This window comes from Loxodonta africana, chromosome 9 (genome assembly GCF_030014295.1).
Source record: "Loxodonta africana isolate mLoxAfr1 chromosome 9, mLoxAfr1.hap2, whole genome shotgun sequence".
NCBI classification, from domain to species: Eukaryota; Metazoa; Chordata; class Mammalia; order Proboscidea; family Elephantidae; genus Loxodonta; species Loxodonta africana.
In genome coordinates, this window is record NC_087350.1 from 52237980 (window position 1) to 52256153 (window position 18174).

The 18174-nt window shown below is 36.0% G+C and overlaps 1 protein-coding gene across 8 annotated transcripts in view; it reads left to right on the forward strand.

Annotated features, from left to right (window-relative positions):
• Positions 1–18174, forward strand: part of STRBP (spermatid perinuclear RNA binding protein) — a 176860-nt gene that overhangs the window by 120817 nt on the left and 37869 nt on the right. For 7 of the 8 annotated variants that reach the window (XM_023544945.2, XM_023544946.2, XM_023544943.2 and 4 more), the window contains exons 6-12: positions 1600–1691; positions 2186–2281; positions 3429–3540; positions 4177–4274; positions 4579–4690; positions 13176–13268; positions 14672–14871. In XM_023544945.2, coding sequence (XP_023400713.1) covers positions 1600–1691; positions 2186–2281; positions 3429–3540; positions 4177–4274; positions 4579–4690; positions 13176–13268; positions 14672–14871 — 803 coding nt within the window. The remainder of the gene's footprint in view (positions 1–1599; positions 1692–2185; positions 2282–3428; positions 3541–4176; positions 4275–4578; positions 4691–13175; positions 13269–14671; positions 14872–18174) is intronic. The other variant, XM_023544947.2, reaches the window with a different exon arrangement.

Genomic DNA, 18174 nt, shown 5'->3' on the forward strand with positions numbered 1-18174 from the left:
ACAGCATTAACAGTTCTTTTCGAGGCTTTCCATTTTGTGAGAAAAGGCGGGTATTGGAATGATATCTTGTGCTGTAATTTTTTCAGCAGGGGTTAATGGGAAACAACGCGAATATCTGCTGTAGAGGTCACCTGGTCAGAAAATAAGTATGTAGCACTTCAACCTTTACAGTGTTGTAGCCAGTGAAAAGAACCACACTTTTTCCTCTAATAGATTTGTTTTCTGTTGGGCATTATGGGTTCAGTTTTAGTTAATGGCATTTTATCAGTTAGAAAATACATTGAATTTGCCATAATAGAGTCCTGTAATAACTCAGGAAACCAAAAAGTACCAGTGCTACTGTCTCCCATTTAAAAAATATTTGCATCATATCACTTGGCTCACACAAACACACTACCCAGTCTATTACTATCATGATTATGCTGGGAAGAGGTTTGGTTGGACTTTCCTTCATTTAAGAGAGTTCTTAGAAGAGAGTAACTTAATTGGATTAGATAGTTATCCCCCAAGAAACATTTGTATATTGTATGCATTTAAATAATGCCCCAACAGCTGCTGTCCAGAGGTGAGATGAGAAGGGCAAAAAGGGACAGGAGCTGGTTGAGTGAATGGGGGAAATCCAGGGTGGAAGGGAGGAGTGTGTTGTCACATTATAGAGAGAGCAACTAGGGTCACGTAACAATGTGTGTATAAATTTTTGTATGAGAAACTAAGTTGAACTATAAACTTTTACTTAAAACACAATAATAGTAATAATGCCCCAGATCTTCAAAATATTAAAAAACTTATTTCCTAATATCTTAGAGAAAATCAATTTGGCTCTCTAATCTTGGATTTAGTATCATGTGACATCCCCAAATATGGATATTTGTCATTAATCACGTTTGGATTTTTTTTTTCAGCTTTAAGCTATCTAATCCAACTTTAAAATGTTTAAACAAATCAAATAGTTGTAATTGGACAGTATTCTTTGCAGCCTTTTTAGGAAAGGTATATAAAACTTGAAATGTATTTTATCTTTGTAGTTTTAGTAATTTTGGCATAAAAACAATCTAATTTTGGCATAGAAAAGAAATAATGAGAGAACTTCATCTTCTCATCAGTGGGGTAAAGCTTGTATTAATGGTCGTCTTGTTAGATGAGTTTATTTAGTTGTATTGAAAAACGTGTATTCTCAATGAGAGCCCCATCTTTCTTCAGGAATTGATCAGTGATAAAAATCCCTTTGATGAAGAAAATTATTATGATTGGTCTCAGGTTTTTCCTTGTCCCACCTCACCAAAGGAAGAAGTGCTATGTACCTATTTTGTGCCCTGTGATGTTATATATACTTAATAAGATCCCAGATTGTATGTTACAGTGATCATTGATTTGCTTACCAAACAAATACTTATTAAGTCTTGTACTTAGCACAGAACTACTCTATTGGTTGTTAAAAAATCATGGTGCACGTAATTAAAAAAAAAAGAAATTATGAAATCATCTGGGAGTCTTACTCATTCAGATGGTGCTGTTCTGTTTGTTTTTATTTTTTGGTAATTTGACAGGAACCCCTTGGTCAAATTGTATCTGTCTCTCTTTATCCTATTTTACCATTAGAAAATGTTGCGATGAAAGATCCTCCGGACTTATTGGACAGGCAGAAATGCCTGAACGCCTTGGCGTCTCTTCGACATGCCAAATGGTTTCAGGTTGGCTTTTTGTTATTATCTTATTGTAGCCTTATGCAGGTTTCATTTGGATGACCTGCCACTTATTGGTTTCTGTGTAGTATATAAAATGAGGGTATTTTCTACCTCACAGGGTTGTTGTAATAGTAAATGAGTTAATTTTGGCCAAATGCCTAGTATAGGTCTTACCATAGTTAATGATATTTTATTATTATGTAATCCTTTCTGATTTAATACTCTGAATTTCAAATGATGGCTTATAAAATACAAACACGGGTAATAGTTGCTTGGAATAGGGTTGCCGTGAGGCTACAAAAGCGATTTTGATAATATGTTTCTTTTAAATCTGCCTTTCTAAACCAAAATGTAACTATTTTTGATAAGTTGATTTTTTGGTTTGCTTGACAACTGATTGGCCAATTAGTATTTGTTTTAAAGAACTTATCCGTGATCAGTGTGCTTAAAATGAAGAATGTTTTTCAACAGGGATATTGGAATCATTTTGTTTGTTTTAGGCAAGGGCAAATGGATTAAAATCATGTGTAATTGTCCTCCGCATCCTGCGAGATTTGTGCAACAGAGTCCCCACATGGGCACCATTAAAAGGATGGGTAAGTATGTAAATATGGTTAAAAGTAAATTCTGAACCTGTAGTCAGAGGGAACCGTGTAGAAATTACGTATCACTGTAAGATGGCTGTTTTCTGAGTTAGGTAAGGTGTGCCTTATTTACTTTTGCTCTGTAAAAAAATTTAGCATCTCTTTATATGAATTCTTTTTTTTGTGTGCATATGACCTGTCTCTTCTGTCTAATCATATTCATGTTATAAAGCCTGAGTATTTTGTACGACAAAAAGGCTTTATACCTTTTAGAGGCGAATATCTTCCTGCGTTTTTACTCTGCATTGGTCGTTGATCACTATTTACCTACTACCCATGGAAGCCTGCTTGACTGGTACATTGCTTTTTCAGTGCATACTTCATTTAAAATAAAATTACCTGCTGTGTCACTATAAGTCTCCTTTACCTTCTTTCCCTTTCTCTTTGAGTGTAGACACTCAAAAATAAGTTCATGTTAGTAATTGACATCAGGTAAGCAGTATACTTAACCTGATTTTGGTTATTGTGTATAGTATATATTGCAAACCTTAATTTGGAAATTATTACGTCCGACCCAATCAAGACCACAACTAAGGATATTATAAAACAATTTAAATAAATCTGTAAAGATTTTTATAAATTAACCTAGCAGTTATTATTTTGATGTATTATGAGTTTTTAGTTTATTAAACATGGGATTTAGTTTTTTGTTTATTCTGATTGGGACAGTCTGAAATGAAGTCTTATTCTTATTTTGAGATATTTGTACTTTGAGTGCTTCCTAAGTTGAGTGGGAGATAAGTGGTCTAGGTTTGTACATTGACTAGTTATTAGCTATTACTAACTTATATGAGTTGTCAAACCCTTGTTAAATCAATTTGATGATCACAGCTTCTTTAGTGATCCTTTAGGGGTAACTGAAAAAGTTTCTGTAGCAAAAAATATCTTCTGATTATATTATCTCAAAAATGCTTAGTTAAAAACTCTGGCTGGGGTAAAAGTTAATAATCATCTGTGGGTGAAAAGTTAAGTGGGCCATAAATGTGCAATTCACTTTGACTTTTTGGCCTCACGTGTAGATAGTAATGTCAGCTCACATTTAACTGGAATCCTTTTAACACTTGGTGCATGTACTAATTTGTAATTTAATATCTTCTAGCCGCTAGAGCTTATATGTGAAAAGTCTATAGGTACTTGTAATAGACCTTTGGGCGCTGGGGAGGCCTTGAGACGAGTAATGGAGTGTTTGGCATCTGGAATACTACTTCCTGGTAAGGGTTTCAAACTCTGGAGGCAGAAGAGTCAGAAAAAAACTCATTTTATTTTTCTAAATATGTGTTAAATTTGTCCTCTATACAGGAAAATGATGCATAGGAGTGATTTCATATGGAGTTTCTAGCTATTAGAATGTTTGAGTATTAGGAAAGTGCTATAAAATCTCTTTTAATGTTATTTGTGTTTTATATGTACTAACATAAAAGGTACTAATAAGATATTGTGTCTGCTATGAGTTTGCTTTACCCAGAACTCTGAATTTGAAAATGCAGATGTTTCGTTAAGATATATGAAGTTCATTCTGTTTGCAGCCTGGTGTTAAATTTGGAAATACTAAATTAGGTCTTATTTTTTTATATGTAATTCCTCTAAAGATTTGGAATAATTCATTGTGCTATTTCTAAATTATCAGAGTTAAGACTCAATTTTGGGCTTAGTTAGATATGCAGGTGACTTGCAGTAAAATGAGGACATTTAAGTGCTAACATTGAAAATGACATTGTCCTTTTTACTCAATTAAGTAGATTGTTGACTTAGTTCCTATTATTTTTTTTTCCTCTTTCTCTTTTGTGTTAATTTACTGAATTGTAAATTCAGTTCTAAATGATACCTGTGTTTTACCCTTACCAAAGGTGGTCCTGGTCTTCATGATCCTTGTGAGCGAGACCCAACAGATGCTCTGAGCTATATGACCATTCAGCAAAAAGAAGATATTACCCACAGTGCACAGGTACAAGACTGGGTATATCACTGTGATTTATCAGACAGATTTTTTTTTTTTTTTTAAATCAGAACCTATCCTTTGGAGAATGTGGAATAAAATCCGGCTCTCCCAGTATGGAAGAAAGCTATTGGGTTTTGGGAGACAGAGAGATTTTTTACCTTTTTTTCTGAATTTTTCTATTTAAACATCTTTTTCTTGCCTGTTAGGCGTTTGCCATCATCGTATCAACATTTAATGAATGTTTTAGATGTTGTAAGGGTTTTATGAATGGCTGTTGAAATTTCAATAAATACAATGTTTTGTTCTTTAGCATGCACTCAGACTGTCAGCCTTTGGCCAGATTTATAAAGTACTGGAGATGGACCCTCTTCCATCTAGTAAGCCTTTTCAGAAATATTCCTGGTCAGTTACTGATAAAGAAGGTGAGTGTGAAAGGTTTTTATTCAGTCTGGGGGTTGGCAGTGGTGGATGGTCATGGGATGCATCTCTTGTTAGAGCTTAGAGAACTTAATAATTGCTAATCTAAGTCTCGTGTGAAAAAGTTTATTGCGTTTCTTTCTGACTTGCTTCTCTTCTTTCCTTATCAGTGACAACTTGCTTTCATTTATTCTTATTAGTGACAAACTTACTTGTCTGTGTGGGCCAGATTCCATTACTACATAGACTTAAGGAGAAGAGATGAGTCATAAGCTAAGAGATTATCACTGTTACAGTTTGATGATTTTTGTCATGCTTGGAAATGTCATATAAACAAAAAGAGAAAACAAAAATCAGGAGAAAAGAACATTGGAAAATTCAGCACCATCATCTATTTATACTAGTCTGAACACAGGCTTTGGGTCAGTATGACTTGGGTTCCAGTCATAGCTCCACTGCCTACTAGGTTTAGGTCTTGAACAATTACTTCATCTCTGTCCATAGGAGTATTACTTCCTACTGTATTGACTGTTGTTGGGTTAAAATGCCCAACTCAGTGCCTGGAGTGTAGCAAATACTCAAATACAGATTCACTCACTCTCTTGCTATACCACACACACACACATAAAATTAACCTCTTTGATTTCTGGTTATACTGGAGAGTGGGATGTTTAACTCGAGATATTCTTCACCTGGGACCAAACCTACCTTTTCTGTGTATAAAAAATAGTGCCATGGCTCAATGTATTTGTTTAGGCAGCAGACTTCCAGTGGGTCTAAAGAGTTTTTTCAGGGAGTGTACAAGGTCAAAACTGTTTACATAATAATACTAAGACTTTTTTTTCTTTTTTCAATCTTTGTTTCACGAGTGTTACAGTACGGTTTTCCAAGAGGCTACATGTAATGTGTGATGACACCATTTTTCTGATGGCTGGTGGAACATTTTCTTGTGTATTAAAACAACAACAAAAAAGTTTTAATTTCTAATAGGTTAAATATTGATAGATATACCCACAAAACAAAAGCTCTTTGTGGGCTTCAATGATTGTTTAAGAGTGTAAAGGGATTCTGAGACCAAAAAGTTTTGAGAATCACTGCCTTAAACCACTTCAGGGGCAAGGAGTCCATCACATCCTAGGGACTACATCATTATTGCAAGCATACTAACGCTCAATAAATATTTGTGGAACGAAAGTCATTTTCTTCTGGGGGAAAGGGCCTCACACAGTGGCAAAGAATTATTGAAATGGATTCACAAAGTCATATGACACCAGTCATTCTCTGTAGATTGACTAAAATATGCGTGTATATACACACACACACACAGACCACATACATGTATTCTTATGATTAGTAAAAAAATTTATTTCAGTCTCTTAAATTCAATAGTAGTTTTTTTTTTTCCCTCCTTTACTAGATAGTAAATGCATATCTGCTGTTATGTGACTCTTAATTTTTTTTTTTAAACTTTAAATCTTTTTCTCAACCTCTGGCCTGCCAATTTATAGTGTAAAATAGAGCCAGACTGCCAGTGTTCCCATCTTAGCTCTACCATTTACTAGCTACGTGACCTTGAGCAAGTCATTTAACTATTTTGTGCTGGCTAGAAGATGATGTAACCCAGGCCATTGTCTTCAGACCCTTACTGTATTTTCCCTCATGTTTTCAGGACCTGCCTTCCTGACATTTGCATTTAAACTTTCCTCCAGTAATTCTTCGTGATTTCAGTATGCATGCAGACGATTTTTTTCAAGACCCTGGCCTCTTAGTTCCTTGATTTCTTCTCCCACAAATATTTTGTCTTCCACCTTACCTCAGTTACCCATTCTATGGTCATACCCTAGACCTTGTCTTCACCGATGACTATACCCCCCCTCCATAAATGGTACTCTTCTACCAGCTCTTGTCCTCATTCTATCTAGTACCCTAGCACCTTTAGAACTCTAATTCTTTAATCTAACCATTGTACCACATTTTCATCTTCATCCTTCATTTCTCATCCCTCATCTTTCTCATTCTTATTCTGGTCTTACCCTGCTTGTATTCTGTGGTCCGTCATTGTAATCACTCTTTAGAATATACCTTCACTTCTTTGGTCTTCTGTATCTGACACAATTCTAACCCTGGTGAAACCTAGCTCTCTTCCTACTCTGTGCCTATACCAAGTTACTGAACATGGTTGGAGAAAAAATACAGCCATCTTGACTGTTCGCACTTTACGTCTGTGATGCTGACCTCAAGTAGACTACTTGTATTGTCTGGCAGTCATCCTGTAAGTTCTAGAGTTCTCCAGTTTTCCTAGATAATTATTCCTAGATAGCATCTTCTCTTATCTCATACTTCTCTTCCACCCTGGTACTCTTATCTAATGACCTTGTTTTCTTCTGTTTTCTCAGAAGAGAACTACATGTTGTCACCACTCCATCTACTAACATAGCTGCATCTACTCATATACTTTGCCTTCTCTTCCTTGGCTATAGGTAAACTATCTTAAGACCAACCTTTCTACTTGTATACTACATCACATCCCTTCTTGCCTATAAATGCTGTCTTCTCTGGCCAGCATCAGTTTTTCCCTGTTCTACCTGATCATTCTCATCAGCATAAATACCTGCTGTAATATCTCCCATCAGAAAGACAAAATCAAAGCAAAACCCTCCTGTGATTCTACAGCTCCCACCAGGCGAGTCCCGTTTCTCTGCTCCCCTTTATTGTAGTACTTCCGGAAAGACCTATACTTTCTTTCTCCCTCTCCTTACTTCCTGTTCTCTTCGAGCCTACTCTAAGCAGGCTTTCTTCCTAACCATCCTACCTTAGTGCCTTTTGCGACCTTCACATTGCTAAATTCAGTGGTCAGTTTTCAGTCCTCATCTTAGTCAACTTTTCAGCAACATTTGACATAGATGAACACACTTTCCTTTTTCTCCTATATTTGTTTTATTATGAAATATAGCACATTAACATATAAAAGTATAAAAAAATAGTTTTTAAAAAATCATTTAAAAAATCTGTATAATCAACACCCCACCCCCTGTTACAAACAGAACATTATCAACCCCTCAGAAGCCATGCACATTTATCCCTCTCCATCACCTCCTTGCCCCAAGAAGCTACCATTTCTGTTTTTTGATGATTTCCTTTATAGCTTTGCCACTTGTGTAAGCATTCTTAAACAGTTTAGTTGGATTTTGCCTGGAACTTTATAGAAAGAGAAGCATACTGAACTTACTCTTTTGTGACTGGCTCCTTTCTGTCTAGCATTGTTTGGGATTCATTCATGTTGCTGCATGTAGCTATTGTTTGTTCATTTTGATAGCTATATAGTATCCATTATGAATATGCTGCAATATATCCATTCTGTGTATATGACCTAGTAAGTTGGTCATATACCAGCAGTGTGTGATAGTTCCTGTTGCAGTTTATCCTCAACAACATTTGGTATTCTCAGCTACTCTGACTAGAAACACATTTTTTCACTTGACTTCCAGGTTATTACCTTTTCTTGGTTCGTCTAGCTCTACTGACCTCTCTTCAGTTGTCTTTGTTTGTTCCTCCTTTTCTTTCTGACCTCTGAATATCCCAGAACTCAGTCCATCTTTTCTCCTCAATCTGCACTGACTCTTTAGGGGATATTATATAGTCTTTTGTCTTTAAATACTTTATACACATGGAGGATTCCCAAATTTATATCTTCAGCCTAGACAACCCCTTGAACCAAGACCCAAGTCAGTATCTGCATATGGATATCTAGGACACATATCACATTTAAGATGTCCAAAATCCAAATTCCTTTCTTCACTATACCTGTGTAGTATGTTATCGACGAAGCAGCAATTCTTCTTTTTTTTTTTAAAAAACTATTTACTTTGAAATAATTGTGGATTCAGGGAAGTTGCAAAGATAGTACAGAGAGGTCGCTATCTTGAATCCTTGACTCAGTTTCTCCCGGTGATTACACCTACATAACTAGAGTACAGTATCAAAACCAGAAAATAGTGTGTGTAAGTTTTATGCCATTTTATCAAATCTGTAGATTGGTATAACCATCACCACAAATGATACAGAATGTTCCATCACCACAAAAATCTCCCTCAAGCCATCCCTTTGTAGTCATACCTACCCCTCTCCCCCCTGTGGAATTATACAGTAGGAGACTTTTGAAGTTTTTTTTTTTTCCAATCAGCATGATACCCTTGAGATTCATCCAGTTTATTCCATGTACCAATAGTTCATTTCTTTTTCTTGCTGAGTAGTATTCCATGGTTTGGATGAGCCACTGTTGAACCACTTGTTTATTGTAAGACATTTTGTATGTTTCAAGTTTTTGGCTATTACAAGTAAAGCAGCAATGAACAGTCATGCACTGATTTTTGTGAGCAGTTTACAAAAGACAGGTTCTGGTGCACTAGATGTATTCTGTTCCATTAATATCTGCTCTTTAGTTTAATGTGCTGTTCTCTTTCTGACTGTTCAAGATGGGTGGATAGATGGTAGATTTTGTAGCCTCTTACTGTGTATTATTCAGACTGTAAATTTCCCTGTAAGCACAGATTTATGTGCATTATGTGTTTTTTGGCATTAGTATTTGTTGTCACTTCTTTGACCCATTGCCATTTAGATGTCATTGCTTAACTTCCAGATAAATGATTTTGTAGTTACCCATTTTTGAATTTTCACTTATTCAACTGTGATCTGAGAATATACTTCGTATGATTTCTTCCCTTTGCTATTTGTTGAGACTTATTTTACAGCCCATCACGTGGTCAGTTTGTGTAAATGATTCATGCTCTTAAGAAGTATGTATGTTCTGCAGTTGTTGGTCAGAGTGTCCTTTACCTGTTAGGTCATGTTCGTTCATTGTGTTGTTCAAGTCTTATATACTGTACTAATTGTTTCTGTCTCTTTTATTAATTATTGAGAGAGGTGTGTTAGCTCTCCTCTATTGTGGATTTGTCTGCTCCCCTTTGTAGGCCTGACAATCTTTAGTTTATATTGTATTTTTCATTTGTAGTATTTCCATTTGGTTCTTTTATAGTTTCAGATTTTCTGCCAAAATTCTTTTATTTTTTTGAACATTCTAATCACTCTTTTTAATAAAGTCTGGTTTTAAAACTCTATCATCTGGTTACCTCTTGAGTCTGTTTCTGTTGTCCACTGTTTCTCTTGATTTTGGATTACAGTGTCTTGTTTTCTCATGTGCCTGGTTATTATGAGTGCTAGAGAGTTTAAATGAAAAATTATAGAGAAGTTAAACCCTAGAGTAATGTTATCTTCCTCCAGGGAGAATTTATCTTTGCTTCTGGGAGATGACTAGTGGAACTGCAGTGGTAGATCACTTCCATGCAATCAGGGATTAAGATGACTTGAAGCCTGGCTTCAGTCCTTGTGAGGTCTAGACGATTTCCAGCTCATCTTACTTTTACTGTGTAATACTTTAGAGATCCAATCCAGAGTGTGGGGGGATTTACCAGACATTCCCTTCGTGGTACTTCTTGAACTTCAGTTTTGGACCCCTGAGACCTGAGAGCCTGTGGAAAGTATTTTGCTTAGTTCTTAGTGGCCTCTTCTGGATTTGGAAGATGTCCCTGAGGGAAATGCGCCCCTAGTGCTGGGTTTCCTTCATCTCTCAAATCTGGATTCCATAATTCTTTATTGTCTAGAAACAGATAATTATTTTACGTTTTGTTCAGCTTAGTGATTCTCATCAAGAAGGCTCTTCTGATTTAATGACTCTATCTCACTGGAAGTAGAAGTTTGGTATTTTGTAAAAGTTCTTTTGGTAAGTTAATGGCAGCTAGGGTTGAGAATACGGCCTTATGTGATCTGGCTTTCCTCATTTACCCCTCCTTGTGCATACCACTCCAACCACTTAGGCCTTAATGCTGTTTCTTAGCACGTTCCTGTCTTAAGACCTTTGTACTTGGTGTTTTCTCTGTCTTGAACTCTGTTTCCCCAAGTAGATGAATAGCTTACTCTTTTACTTTCTTCAGTTCTTCATTAAAGGGTCATCTCATCAGTATAAAATAGGAACACACCCTTCTCAATCTCTTGTTATTTGAACTTGCTGCCATCTGATATGCTGTAATTAGTTCCTACTATAGCATAAGCTCTTTGAGAATAGGGACACTGTTTTGTTCCTTGTTATGTCTAGCACCTAAAAAGGGTCTTGCACATGGTAAATGCTCAATTAAGATTTTTTGATGAATGAATTTTTAATGGGATGATAAAAAATACTGGCTTCATAGAGTACTTGTAAGAATTAAATGAATGAATATATATAGCTAAAGTACCAAGAACAGTGGTAAGAATTCAGATGTTCTCCTCAGAAATTTTGCCTCAGAAATGATTGCTTCTCTTTACTAGTTATTGAAGAGATTGAAAACTAAACCTATTTTTGTAAAGTAAGCCTTTTTTTCAGATTAGTATTATGATAAACTTTTTTTTTTTCCCGATTACTATTAACGACACAATTATGATGACTTTATCTCTTTTTTCCAGTGGCTGAGGTGGTAGAATGAAGCTTCATCTGTGGAGCTGTTTATGTAGTTGGAGGATTTAGAGAATGCATTTGTGGATTTAAGCCAGTTTGTGATTTCCAGGCAATCAGGGAGCTGCTTCTAATGTAACTTAATGAGCAGGAGACTGATTGAATAGACACAGTTCCTTTTTAACTTTTATCTCCTAAACACTGCGTTCTGGGAGAGTGGCACACTCACAGTTTCATGTAGTGCAAATAAAATACAGTACTAAGCAGATATTGCCTTCTGTTGAGGAGAACATCAAGATTGATTGACCTGAGTGGTAAGTATTGACCCAAGCAAAAGCTGAAGTCAGTGTTTACCCCAAGGGACAATAAATCTTGATGATCAGAGAATATGTAGTTAATCTCAATGCCATTGCAAGCTTTTGCTAGAAGTATCTGAAAATCTTGTGGCATGAATCTCTTGAGTATAACTTTCCTTTAGGAAAAAACCCAACAAACTTTTTAAGAGAGGCTTAAGTTAGGAATGTTCTGCATCTGTTATCTGTGAAGATGCAAAGTTCTTTAAAGTACTTAAACAGGTTCTTATATGACCTTTTTCTCTATGATTCTTTGTAAGTTGGATAGCAGAGTGCCTGCCTTGTGCCTGACAGTGTTACTAACTAGCTGTCTTGTCTAAGAAATTGATTAATATCAGTTCAGTTTGTTTTTGTTCCATACGTATTATGTGGTTTCTAAGTTTTCTGATAGTTTTTTAAGATACAAGACAGGGAGAAAATATCTTTGACCTTTAAAGAGCTCTAAGGACACACAAGAACTATATTGTGAAACAGGCAGTGATACGAGAACGCATATGGTACTTTATATTTCGGATACTATAGAAACTCTTTTAGAAAGTTGATACGAAAGAAAAGCTGAAGAGAGCTTCATGGAAGAGATGAACTATAAAATCTTGAATAGCATTGACTGGGCAGACAGGAGAATATTTTATAGTTTGATAAATAATCAGATTTCTAAAAGCATATGATTTAACTGGGACTTTATATATTTAATAAATATTAAATTATAGAAATATTTGAAAAGACATAAGTAAAAATAAATCCTACCAGAGGTAACTACCTCTAACATTTTGATATATACAGTTGTTCCTCTCTATCTGAGGGACGTTGATTGGTTCCAGGACCCCCGTGGATACCAAAATCCATGGATGCTCAAGTCCATTGTATAAAAGGTATAGTACTTGCATATAATCTACACCCACCCTCTTACGTACTTTAAGTCATCTCTAGATTACCTGTAAGACTTAATACAGTGTAAATGCTGTGTCAGTGGTTGTTTCATCACAATTGAAGACTTGCTGTTGGAGGTAGCCTTCTCTTCCCTGAGTTTCTTAAGCTTTTGTGGGAACACTGATGCTACTCAGCATCAGCCAGTACTGATTCCCATGTGATCTTGAAGTTCTTGAGGCCTTAGCGCTTTACATAGCTTGCTGTCCATCCCTTACTGGCCTTAAACTTCTTTCTCTCGCTCTCCTCAACCCCCTCACAGTAGTGCTTGTAGAGGCTAAGTGGATTCAGTGTAGTGCTCAGTGTGCAGAAAGTTCAAATTTTGCTTTTTGGAACTTTTTTTTCCCCATCTGTGGTTGGTTGAATTCATGGATGCAGAACCTACGGATATTGAGGGCCAGCTGTATTCTTCAGATGTTTTTCTGTTCATGTATATACACGTGTGAATATATACACAGATATTTGTATGTGTACATATGAATAAATGGAAAAACATTTATAAAAAAAGGATAATATTAAACTGTTTCAAGATTTGCTTTCAAAATTTTTGCAGTTACAAGATCATAAATCTGATAATTTATTTGATCACTGAAAAAGTTGTATGGTGCTTGTGATTCTTAAGATTTTCTCACCTGAACATAATAGATACATTTTGTAGAGCAAGTAGAAGCACCGTTTTGACTGTAATGAATCCCTCTTTCTCTCTCTCTCTTTTTTTTTTAGGTGCTGGGTCTTCAGCTCTGAAGAGGCCATTTGAGGATGGATTGGGGGATGATAAAGATCCCAATAAAAAGATGAAACGAAACTTAAGGAAAAGTGTGTAAAAATTTCATTCTTAATTTTCTTTTTGCTATAACAGATGTGAACGAGAAAAGATTTATTGCCTTAGATAGGAAAATAAAAATTATAAAAAGGAAGAATGTGATTGATTTGAATTAAACTTTTGAGAATAGATCTTAACTGAGGAGTTGATGATTATGACTTTCTTCTCTGTTGTTATACCCCATTGCTTAAAATACATTAATATTGAAGAGTTAAAATTAATGTATACATATAGTAACGCAGGTTGTTTTTAAAAATTTGGTAGCATAATAACTTTAAAAGTAATTTCAGAATTACTTAGGAAGTGAAGTTAATTTGTATGAGGGTAAGTCAAAAAGTATTGCTACTAGGGTTCCGGTTCATACATGCACGAGTTTATTCCAAATAAAACGTTCTTAAACGTGTCTCTGCGATCAGTGGATGCTGCAGACAAGTTCTTTTCAGTAATACGCTTGTCTAAATCTCGTTAGGGTGCCTTCAATAAAAAGGAGACTTTTTGTGCCATGGGGAAAAAAAAAACAATTTTGAGGTCAGGGCTAATACCAAATTTTTAACAAAACTCAAGTGGACATCTTCCCAAATCACTGAAGCTTTGCAGTGAGTTTATGAGAATGCTGCCCTACATAAAACAACAGTTTTTAGATGGATCAGGCGTTTTAAGATTGGAAAGACCTCAAAAGATGAGCCGAGAGAGAAGGCCACTGAGGTTAGGGCAACTGTATTTTGGGATTCCAAAGTGGTAATCTTGATAGATTTTTTTGAAGGACACAAGACAATTCTCAGGGGCTTATTATGAAGAAGTTTTAAGAAAATTGAAAACTGCTTTTGTAAGAAAAAGGCCAGGAAAGTGGCATGGAGGAGGAATTTTTTCCCATTATGACAACGTATCTGCTCATTCTTCAAGGGTAGCAAGGGTTTTCCTGCGAGAATTTCATTGGGAAACCTTACCCCATCTGCCCTATAGCCCTGACCTTGCCCTTTAGACTTCTCCCCCCTCCGCCCCAAACTCAAAGGACGTTTAAAAGGAACATGATTTGAGTCCCTCGAGGATGCCAAAACTGCTGTTTTGACATAGTGTAAATCGAAGAGTGCAGAATTCTTCTTAGAGAGTTGGAAACACCACCTGCAGAAGTGTATAGACCTAGACGGAGGATATAGCAAGAGACAGTAGCTTCACATTTTGATATTTCTGTTTAATAAAGGTTTTTCTGATTTTGAAGCAAAACTTTTTTTGACTTACCCTTGTGTGTGCCTTTTGAAAGTCTTGCTTTTTGAAAAACTTATGAATTCATACTGATTACTAAAAAAAAAAAAAAAAAGATTACCTATAAATATACAGATTAAAGCAAAAATGACTTTCTGGTTCATTTCTGATCCCACTCCTCTTTCTTTAACAGTTCTGGACAGTAAAGCAATAGACCTAATGAATGCACTAATGAGGCTAAATCAGATCAGGCCCGGGCTTCAGTATAAGCTCTTATCTCAATCTGGCCCTGTTCATGCCCCTGTTTTCACAATGTCTGTAGATGTGGATGGCACAACATATGAAGCCTCAGGACCATCCAAGAAAACAGCAAAACTTCACGTGGCAGTGAAGGTAAAGTATTTATCTTTAGTAATGCTTTGTTATTTTATGTTGCAAAAAAAAAAGCTTGTTTTCCTGTAGAAAATGAACAGCATTTTTAAAGATTTTAATGACAGTAGCAGACTTTTGTCATCTTTGGATAGAAAAATTGACCTTTTTTTGTTGTAAAATATACAAAGCTTGGAAAGTATAGAAGCAAGGAAATAATTTTCAGTTGCACATCTCTGAGGTAAAGACCATTACATTAATATTTATAGTATGTTGGCTTATTTACTACCAGTCTTTTTTTGTTTTGTTGACTTGTTTGTTTATATTGGATTCACAGTATATATGGGAGCTTTTAAATATCCTCTGCTTTTTTCATTTAAAGTCATCATTGTTTTTCCAAGTTATTAAAACCTTCATAAATAATTTTTAATGACTATATGTACAACATGATGTGGCTATATTATATGCTTAAATATTTCTGTAGTAGATATTTTGCTATTTTTAGATTTTTTTCTATTGTAAATAAGTTTTATCAAGGTCTTTGTCCATAGTGTATTTTTTATATTTCCAAGTATTTCCTTAGGTGAAAGTGTTCAGAATTAGACCAATCAATCTTGCTTTTGTAGGCTTATAGAACATTTCCAAATAGTGGGATTTCTCTTTAAGTACGTATGATCTCTTTCAGACTAATCCCAAAATGTCAAAGACTGAGGATCAATTTTCACTTAAAATTCTGTTATGTAATAATATGGCATAAGCTATAGTTAGTCTGCTTTTATGACCATTACATTTTGTAAGTATTACTAATGTAGTGTGCAAACACAATCCTAGATGCTGGGGATCCAGCAGTGAACAAAACAATGTCCCTACCCTCATGAAGAACCTTATATATAGACCAAGAAGCAGTTGTTGGAACAAAACAAGGGGATACTACTTGGTTTGAAACCAGGAAAAGTGTCCGTCAGGATTATATCTTTTCACTAAACCAAAGCAAAAACCAAACCCATTGTCCTCGAGTTGATCTGACTCTTAATAACCCTATTGGACAGAGTAGAACTGCTCCATAGGGTTTCCAAGGAATGGCTGATGGATTCAAACTGCCAACCTTTTGGCTAGCAGCCATAACCCTTAACACTGTGCCACAAGGGCTCCATCCTTTTACCATACTTACTCAATCTGTGTTTTGAGCAAATAATCTGAGAAGCTGGACTGTATGAAGAAGAACGGGCATCAGGATTGGAGACTTATTAACAACCAGCGATATGCAGATGATACAACTTTCTTGCTGAAAGTGAAGGGGACTTGAAGCACTTACTGATGAAGATCAAAGACCAAAGCCTTCGGTATGGATTATGCCTCAGTACAAACTGGACCAATAATGCGACATCATGATAAATGGAGAAAAGATTGAAGTTGTCAAGGATTTCGTTTTACTTGGATCCACAGTCAACGCCCATGGAAACAGCAGCTGAGAAATCAAATGAAGTATTGCATCGGGAAAATCTGTAAAAGACCTCTTCAGAGTGTTAAAAATTCGAAGATGTTACTTTGAGGATTAAGGCGCACCTGACCCAAGCCCTGGTATTTTCAGTTGCCTCATATGCATGTGAAAGCTGGACACAGTGAATAAGGAAGACCAAAGAAGACTTGATACATTTGAATTATGGTGTTGGAGAAGAATATTGAATATACCATGGACTGCCAGAAGAACGAACAAACCTGTCTTTGAAGAAATACAGCCAGAATGCTCCTTAGAAGCAAGAATAGCGAGACTTTGTCTCATGTACTTTGGACAGGTTATCCGGAGGGACCCTGGAGAAGGACCTCATTCTTTGTAAAGTAGAGGGTCAGAGAAAGAGAGGAAGACTCTCAGTGAGATGGATTGACACAGTGGCTGCAAGGATAGGCTCAAGCATAGCAACGATTGTGAGGATGTGCAGGACTGGGCAGTGTTTTGTTCTGTTGTACATAGGGTCACTGTGAGTTGGAACTGACTCCACGGCACCTAACAACAACCCTCATGGAGCTTTCTTACCTTCTAGTGGGGAGACAGACAATAAATAAACAAGTGAATATATAATATGTCAGATGACCAAACCAAACCCGTTGATATCAAGTCAGTTCCAACTCACAGCGACCCTGTATGTCAGGAGTGATAAGAATAATGTGGAAAAATAAAAACAATTAAGTTGTAAAAATATTAAACAGCATATTATGTATTTTCTGCCTTGTGTGCAAAGGGATACCTAAAGTATGGTGAAATAATCCATTGTCCTTGAGTTGATTATGACTCATAGCAACCCTGTAGAACAGAGGAGAACTGCCCCATAGAGCTTCCAAGGCTGTAAATCTTTATGGAAGCAGACAGCCATATCTTTCTCCGCTGTGTAGCGGCTGGTGATTCGAACCACTGACATTTTGGTTAGCAGCCGAGCACTTTAACCACTATGCCACCAAATAGTACAAGTTAAAAATGAGGCAAAAAAAGGAAGCCAAGAATGAGGGGCAAGTGAATTCAGGAATAAGGCTAAAAGTTTAATAGCTTAGCTATAATGCGTGCTGAGAATGACTCAAAAATTTAGATTTAAGCTCTCTAGCAAGTGACACAAAAAGCTTATGAAATATACAATTCACTTTCTCTGACATAAGAAGAGACAATTGATTATGAAAATCACAGTTGTTTTGGTATAAAGATCAAATGGACATTTCTCCTTGGATAGCTCTTCATAAAAAAGGATATCTAAAATATCCTTTAAAGACATCTTTGATGCAGTGATAAGTTTTGTGGGATTGTTTCTTACAAAAACCTTTAATATAAGTTACTAGCCTCATAGCAAGTTGCAAGTCACTAAAATTTGGGGAGGTGGCAAATTTTACAATATGACAAGATTTAGTTGCTACCTGTTTCTCATTTGATGCAGCATTATATTTTTAGAATATAATGGAACTTGGTTGGGCTTGGTATGTTTTAATGAGTTCACTCTGAATGTTAGTATTTTTGGTTCAGCTGAGCTTTTGGTAAACATGGAGGGGATTTAAGCTAGGGGTTAAACTTCTGGCACACATCTGGAATATTAGGTGTCAGTTGATGGACATTGGACCTGAGGGAAGAGGTAATAATGACTGATTTATGTGGAGGTAGATGACGTCATACCTCTCTTTGCCCTGAGGTGCAATTTCGATAGACTGTGCAGTTAACTTGTAAGTCTGAAATTTGAGAAGAGTTGAGATTTGCCCTTTTGGAAAACGGGATAAATTAGGCTTTTGATCTATCCAGGTAGAATAAATTAAAGATCAGTAATCCAGAGGTGAAAGCCTCTCCTTGGG